Source organism: Cydia fagiglandana, chromosome 8, assembly GCF_963556715.1.
Source record: "Cydia fagiglandana chromosome 8, ilCydFagi1.1, whole genome shotgun sequence".
Taxonomy (NCBI): domain Eukaryota; kingdom Metazoa; phylum Arthropoda; class Insecta; order Lepidoptera; family Tortricidae; genus Cydia; species Cydia fagiglandana.
The window spans coordinates 5,092,135-5,099,569 of NC_085939.1; the positions used below are offsets into that span (position 1 = coordinate 5,092,135).

The 7,435-nt window shown below is 35.0% G+C and overlaps 1 protein-coding gene across 1 annotated transcript; it reads left to right on the forward strand.

Moving 5' to 3' along the window:
* Nucleotides 1-1,806: 1,806 nt before the first annotated feature.
* On the forward strand, nt 1,807-2,806 carry LOC134666558 (achaete-scute complex protein T3-like). The gene has a single exon (XM_063523756.1). The coding sequence runs from the start codon at nt 2,040-2,042 to the stop codon at nt 2,715-2,717; it is 678 nt and encodes a 225-aa protein (XP_063379826.1). The 5' UTR covers nt 1,807-2,039; the 3' UTR covers nt 2,718-2,806.
* Nucleotides 2,807-7,435: the final 4,629 nt, after the last annotated feature.

A 7,435-nucleotide genomic window follows, 5' to 3' on the forward strand; every position in this document is an offset into this window, starting at 1 on the left:
CACCGTGTAAAAATACTGTCTGTCTTGGTTCTACTTTAATGTCACTTACAGCGATTTTGAGTCGACCATGCCGCCCAGAGTGCAGGTCCTAAAACTGTATAGTTTATTAGAATAACCCGTTTAGCTAAAGTGTATCTTAAGTCACATAATAATAAGTATCACTATGTTTTTGACTTTGATAGCGCAAGTCAAGTTTACTATAGGTATTTCTATTGGCCACGGTCACACTGTTAGCACAATAAACTTTGTCTCTTGTTTTCAGTTTCTCTTGAACGACCGTAATAAATTTCAAATAGCGTATTATAAACCTCCGTATGGTTTCCACTTGTTAGTTGTGCAAGGTTGAATGCAGCTGCACTGCAAGGGAAGAAAGTAGATAAGTTGGCGCCAGCAACATATTTTTATTACATTAGACAATCTTTTAACACTGGTTCAATGTGGTGCTCTGCAAATATGTAAGTACTATAACCTAAATTATGGCCAATGTTGCCTAGAGAAAATCGTTTTAGGATTAGTTGCCGCATGATAAAAATATACATTCTATTGTATCCTTAGTCTTCCAGGTTTTTTATTGGGGTCATAAAACTATGCCTTTAATGCAGTTCATAATACTTATGCGGGGCAGCTGGGAGTTGAAGTGTAATATTGTCTATATCAATAATAAAATAATTATTATAGAATACCTACATAACCGAAAAAAGTCTTCAGTAAGCCTGACGCCCGAGTTGGAGGATTAAGGTGCTAACAAATGAAGTAACAATATTTTTACAGCTGATAGTACTCCGCTCCTGGAGTATATTTAAATAAGAAACAGAATAAGTTTTATGATGTTCTTTTTTTGTAGAAAATTGGAAAACAAATTTACTACGTAAAACACCCCATTAATGAGATAATTTATTGACATCATACCGGGTGTGGCCTGTAAAATGAGCAAATAATTAAAACATAGATTGTACTCCTCAAACGGTGACACTTTTGTTCTACAACTTTAAAAAATTGTGAAGTATTCAGACTCCCTATTTTTCATACAAAATAAATATTATCTTCAATGGACGCCATCGCCACGCCATATCATTGTGATTGACGTTGCTTGTCACGCCTTAAACATAACAAAATTCGCAATACCTACATTGCGTCTTAGAATAAACTTTGAAGTGTATTAAAAATCAAACCTCAAGTTATTTTTAATAGTCGCTGAACAAACGTTGGTCAGTATGAGGATACAGCCTACAGTTGATAAACTTGATTGTTTGGTTGACATAATGAATGACATTTAACACAAACAATTGTTTACAACTTTACATGGCAGTAAGTGTTAAAAATCTTGTCAGTTAAATGCACATGATGATTATTTTTAGGTATAATTGTAATATTATTTTATTTCGGTAAATGAAAACAAGAAAAAATATACTTATGTAAAGTTTTCATTTATATTTAAACTATTAATTTAAAGTTCTTTATCTTAAAATATCGGTAGGTATCTAAATGAATAGACCTTAAATAACTAGACTACTTCAGGTGATTATAGTTTTATGTTGCCACGTAATAGAGATAATACTTTTTATAGGAATTACCCGAACACACCTACTTCGTTTTATCATATAAAGGTGAATGAAACTTAGAAGAACGAATTTGTTGAAAATTAAACAATAAATGTCACCGACATAATTAGATATATTTTCTAGAATATACACCAAATATTGTAAAAAGACACCAAAGGTTTTAATTAATGATAAAAAAAGTACGTTTAAATAATACATTAACTATTATTCAATGGCACGCGTACAGCGTCTATACTTTGGGTCTTATTTTTAAAAGGGCACTCCAGGTATGGTATGAAAAAACTATAATAAATCTTCGTAGGGGAGTGAGGGGTCCCAAACCATTTTTTTGGCCAAGGTGCGCGCATATAAAGCGGCGCAAGGGTCCAAAGCACTCATTCACTAGATCGCTCGCCGAACTATCGAAGCTCCGATAACTTCCAAACTTACCTGTTTCGTGTGTTCACGCTGTACGCTACGGTTTAGCGTCACTTTAACATGGTCCACGAATTTCAAAAGAAAGTTGCGGATTACGGCATCTACTCTTCATACATCAAGACCGAAACACCAAGAATGATACGTATCGCACCAGCGCCAGAGATGAAGTATTCAAATGTGTATATTCAAGATATCGAACCAAAAAAGTACAACTATAAAAACAACCCATACTCAGGCGCTCAGGCTGCTTCAATAGCGCGAAGAAACGCCAGGGAAAGGAATCGAGTGAAGCAAGTGAACGACGGATTCAATGCGCTGCGGAAGAGGCTGCCGGCTGCCGTTATAGCTGCTCTGTCGGGCGGAGCACGCCGTGGTTCCGGAAAGAAACTAAGCAAAGTTGACACACTCAGGATGGTGGTCGAATACATTAAGCACTTGCAACAAATTCTGGATGAAAGCGACATCGCTTTGGGTATCAAAAGAGATACGCCAACTACTACTATGGAGCTACCTTACGAGGTCGATGAAGGTATTTTTGGGGGTCGCAGCTCGCCGTATTCAGAGTCAGTGCCATCACCAGCCGGGTCGGATTGTTCCTCGGGTGTGTCGTCATCGTATTCCTCTGGCAACGCTCCGTGTCCTGAATACACAGCTCACCATCATCACGCCACAGAACAATTCAGTCCAATGGAAGAGGATGACTTGCTTGACGCAATTACCTGGTGGCAACAAAAGTAAAGTTTCTTTATTGTTAAAATATACAATCAGATCTAGTCATATTTGTAAGTAAAAATGTATAATTATTTATTTATGTAAATAATAAGGCTGTGAATCTATATATCAGTAATTGAAGTTGCCACTAGGAATTATATAGAACTATAAAGTAGGTACCCATTATTAATCCTGAAAATGCGCAATGTTGCGTCACTGTTTGTATTTATTAAGGTATCAACTACGTAATAATGCGGATTAAAATAAATAAAACAGACACAGTTTAAGACTTTTCTTTTAACCTTATTTTAGAGAGCAAAAATGTTTTTCAAATGTATTAAATACAGGTTTGATACTCATATGAATTGTTTAGATATTGTGTTTATGATTACAGTAGTGATCGTACACAACACAAAAATCGTCTAATAATTTTATAGGAATGGTTTTTTTTAAGATCCAGAATGTAGAGCTAAAAATAGGCTAACGTTGCCGAGGCACACATTATTTTCGGGTGCAAAAAAATAAGCAAATAGGACAAAAAGCTGGTGAAATCAGGTTCTTAAAAATGTTATTTAAATAATAATAGTACTTAGTTTTTGTACGACAATTTCTTTGCTTAAGTTATGATTTAACAGAAATACATACATACGTGAGAAGGTACAATTTTAGGTTACAAACCTAAAAGCGTATTTATTTATACCCTTAAATATCTTGGAATTTCAAAATTAGTAATTTACTATCTAACTTATAATTAGTAACTTACACGTACTTACCAAATGTTAAGGGTATAAATCTTTAAGAAATGTATTGATAAAATAATATTGATTCGACCTGAAATACAATTTAACGCCAAAGTTTGGGGCTATTAAATCCGAATTTCCGATTCTTAATTGGCCAACAAAATGTTTAACAAATTCGATATTTCGATTTCGAAATATCGAAAAAGTTCAAATGCTACATAAAAAAATAACATTAAAACAAATAATCAATCCGCTCTTTTTAAATTTACCTTCACAATTACTTCCACATATAGATTAACTTTAATAAAGTGATTTTCATTTAGAATTTATTATTATTTATACATTAGTGTAAATATTTTTTCCATCAAGCAGTGTCCATCGGCCACGTTTTTCTAACCGTGTGAAGTGCCTGCGAGCAAAACAAAACTGTAGTTACTCGTATCTCTGCAATTGAAAAAAGAGCAACGCGGTTCATATATCGGCTTGATTAAGCCGTCGGTGCGTGGACAACGCGCCGGCGCATTGTTATACAAGATTAATGGTGTTCGCCGAGATAAGGAGGTGGGAGCTAAATGCATTTACATGTGCGAATAAGGGACTGATAAAGAGGGCGAAGAAAGGTGCTGTGGTACCCACCGTTTAGTGTCTGCGACACACTGCTCACTTATGTAGGAGATTAATTAAGTACTATCGTGGACGATTCGACAGTTTTCTTTTCAGTAAGAAGTCTGCTGTCAAGCGTGAGTCGAATGTTAGAAATAAAACATTGTTAAAGAATATGCGAATTTCACTATCACTCCGAAAGTTCAAAAAATTTAAATAATAAAAAAAAACCCTCCGGATTTTGAACCGTGGATCAAAAAATCTGCAAAAGTTATGACAGTTGTAGTACTTTTAGATTTTAATTAGATTTAAAATGTATTATATCTCTAGATATTGGAAGCAGCAGCTGTATTTATGATTTAATCATTAAATGAGTATTTACTACTCAAGAGGCAAAATTGTTCTTATTGAAATTATTAGGCATCGTCTGCAACTGTAAGTGCAAATCAATATTATCGGCGGGCCGACTGAGCTTTACGATTATTGCCGATTCTCTAGTGGATTAAAAGCTAGTAAAAAGAGCATTAATTATTGTAATTAAACCTTTTTTGTGTGATTCCTCTCGTTAAGTGCTCATAATAAAAACGTAAATAACTGTAAGTACGTCGCAAATTTTCGCTGACGGAAGAATTCAGGAAATAAAATGACTTCTTTGGTTTACGAAAACTATCCATTTATACTGTTGTGTATTTTTTTACTGCCCGAAGGAATCAGTTAAACTATAGGTACATAATAAGAAAATTTGGGATATTCTTACACAAATCGATCTATTTCGACTATAAGCTCAATAAGGCTTCCAACTGTTGTTACTATATAGACTCGTGCCGCACACTGGTGGAATCCCGCCTTTATATAAATACACCCAGCGGTAATAGTGCATGGTAACTTTAATAGATGTATTCCGTTTACACGGTGTCCATGCAATTTTGCAGCTGGCTGTACAATACCTTGAGCGCAATGTCATATTAATTTTACCGCCCATATGCATGGTTGGGCAAATATCACTGTTTACAAAAGTGGATACGGCCGCCGTTTCATAAATTTTATTCTTATGCTACTATATATTTCTCTTTCTTGCCATTCCAATTTTCGATCGGATTTTACGTGTGTCACCTTCGTTTGTCTAGATTAAATCAAATGTAAAATCACAAACTTACATTTTATTGCATCCTAATGTTTCCGTTTCGCGGATTGGTGTAAAAACTGCATTCATTTATTGGGAGAGAATGATTTTGGTGAATTCCGGAAACCATTACACCGCATCGAACTCGGCTTTGTGTTGTTAATCTTATTACTGAGCACGTGAGCTTTGTGAGTGCGTGATTTTTGCGGAAAGTGCGTCGTTAGGAAGGCGAGATTTATAAACTGACTGCCGTATTCGAACTTCAAGATATTCACAAGATACGACACGTACTAGATCCATTCTAGATACGTTATAGTTTAGATATCAACTAGTTCTCTTTTGCAGCGCAATTCGGGCAACCAATGTCACTTTTACGTTAGATAGAGTAAGATATCTATTAGATGTGAATTGGACCTCTAAGTCATATCCTGTGGAAATCGTTCAAGAGTATTTCCAGAATCGCGCAAATGTCAAATTTGATAGGTTAGATCGTAAACATATCGTTATCGTATCTTGATGATGTCTAAAAGATATCTAATAGATGTCTATTTCAAAATCCGAATCGGGCCCTGCGTCGACCGTCCAGTGGCACCCTCATTGAGGGAATTGTGTTTTCTAATAAACCTGTATAAGCCAGTATATCGGCACTAAGTACTTTGAAAAAATCTCGTACCTATCTCACACTACTGCTCAAAGATGAAAGGCAGTAACTCTGTATGCATCCCATACACAGATACAACATTTTTTTGTTGGTTGACAGAACAAGATATGAGTTTTTTTGAGATATTGTTGTCATACTGATTCCCCAATTGCCGCACTGCTTATTTGTCTACGCAAATAAATAAAGTGTCTAATCCCAAAAAAAATATACTTATCGTTGTAGTTTTTGCACTAATCATATCAGTTTCTAATATCTGTTACTCTATGGTCGCTATTGTTTGTAGATTTCACTGAACTAGTGGCTTAATCTATTGTAATGCGATTGTTGATGTTTTTTTAATCGACTAGAAATTATTTCAATGGGGCCATTCATTTGTTAAATTTTAATTAATCTTTTGCTTTCACTGTATTGTTGAGACGATTGTGTTTTTCAATTGTTTTCTTAAGTATCATCCGCCATTATTAATTATCAATTAATGGCGCTTCAAAGAATCAGCTTTGTATCTTTAGTATATCAGTTAGAAAGTGGTTTTGCGCCAATAAATATGCTATTGCCCAAATTGTCAAGAGGAGAACGAGATATAAACCATGTATTAAAGAAAACCTCGTAAGTCCTTACGTAAGTAAATATAAATGATTTTTATGCTAAATGAATAATTAAGACTTACGACCACAAGAACCGAAGCCGTCGCATATGCAAATGGTTTATGGCCCCGTTCGGCGGATGGGAGCATGGATCGTCTGCGTCACTAACCATGTCGAGATTTATATAAGTAAGTACTACACGCGTGAACCAATACTGGAAGGGGTAGATATTATAGTCGTAATAATATATTTTCGCAAACCAGAGCTTAAATAGCAGAGTTTGAATAAAATTATCAATGTACATATATACATATAAAATATATATATATATATATATGAAGGTAGGTGGTGGCGTTTTTTTAATTACTAGGTTCTAATACTTTACATATATGTACTACGAGCATTTTTCTATATTGTCATTGTTGTAGGTCACAAAATGTACGTTTTTTGCCATGAATTAACTTATTTATTAAGCGGTTGACAATGGATTTCCTATCATAAATAAAAATAATTTTCGTTAGGTATATATTAAGAACATATCCAGTAATGGTATGAGAGTAAGAAATAAAGCTAGCAGACGGATCGATAAATAATTGTCGGATATCGGCTTCCTCCGCCGTCGGCGCGGACGACGTGATAGATGCGGCCGGGGTCAGCAAAATATTTGTTGAACACTAACTGAAAATTAAGTGTCTGTCTTGTTAACCGTTTTTACTAAAATCGACTTTGGGTAGGTAAGACTTAAATTCTGTCATGAAACATTTACGAAATCCACGAGGAGCAACTCGTAAGCTTTCTTTTATGCGTCTGGCTTCGGGACAATCAATCGCGATTGTCAATAATACGAGATTGTCAATCATGCGAGATTGTCAATCTTGTGAGTTTGTTAATCGCCGCCATGATAATCGTAAGTAGATGAGTAAGTATTTTCATTTCCTAGGTTTTTCTCTCGAAACGTCAACACTTTTAGATTTGGCTACTCAAACTAGTCGGTACTAGTATATTTTCGTCAAATTTTAAAAGTAATAACGTGG

Excerpts from the sequence above, each read along its gene's own strand:
- LOC134666558 (XM_063523756.1), top strand. The coding sequence starts at position 2,040 with ATGGTCCACGAATTTCAAAAGAAAGTTGCGGATTACGGCATCTACTCT.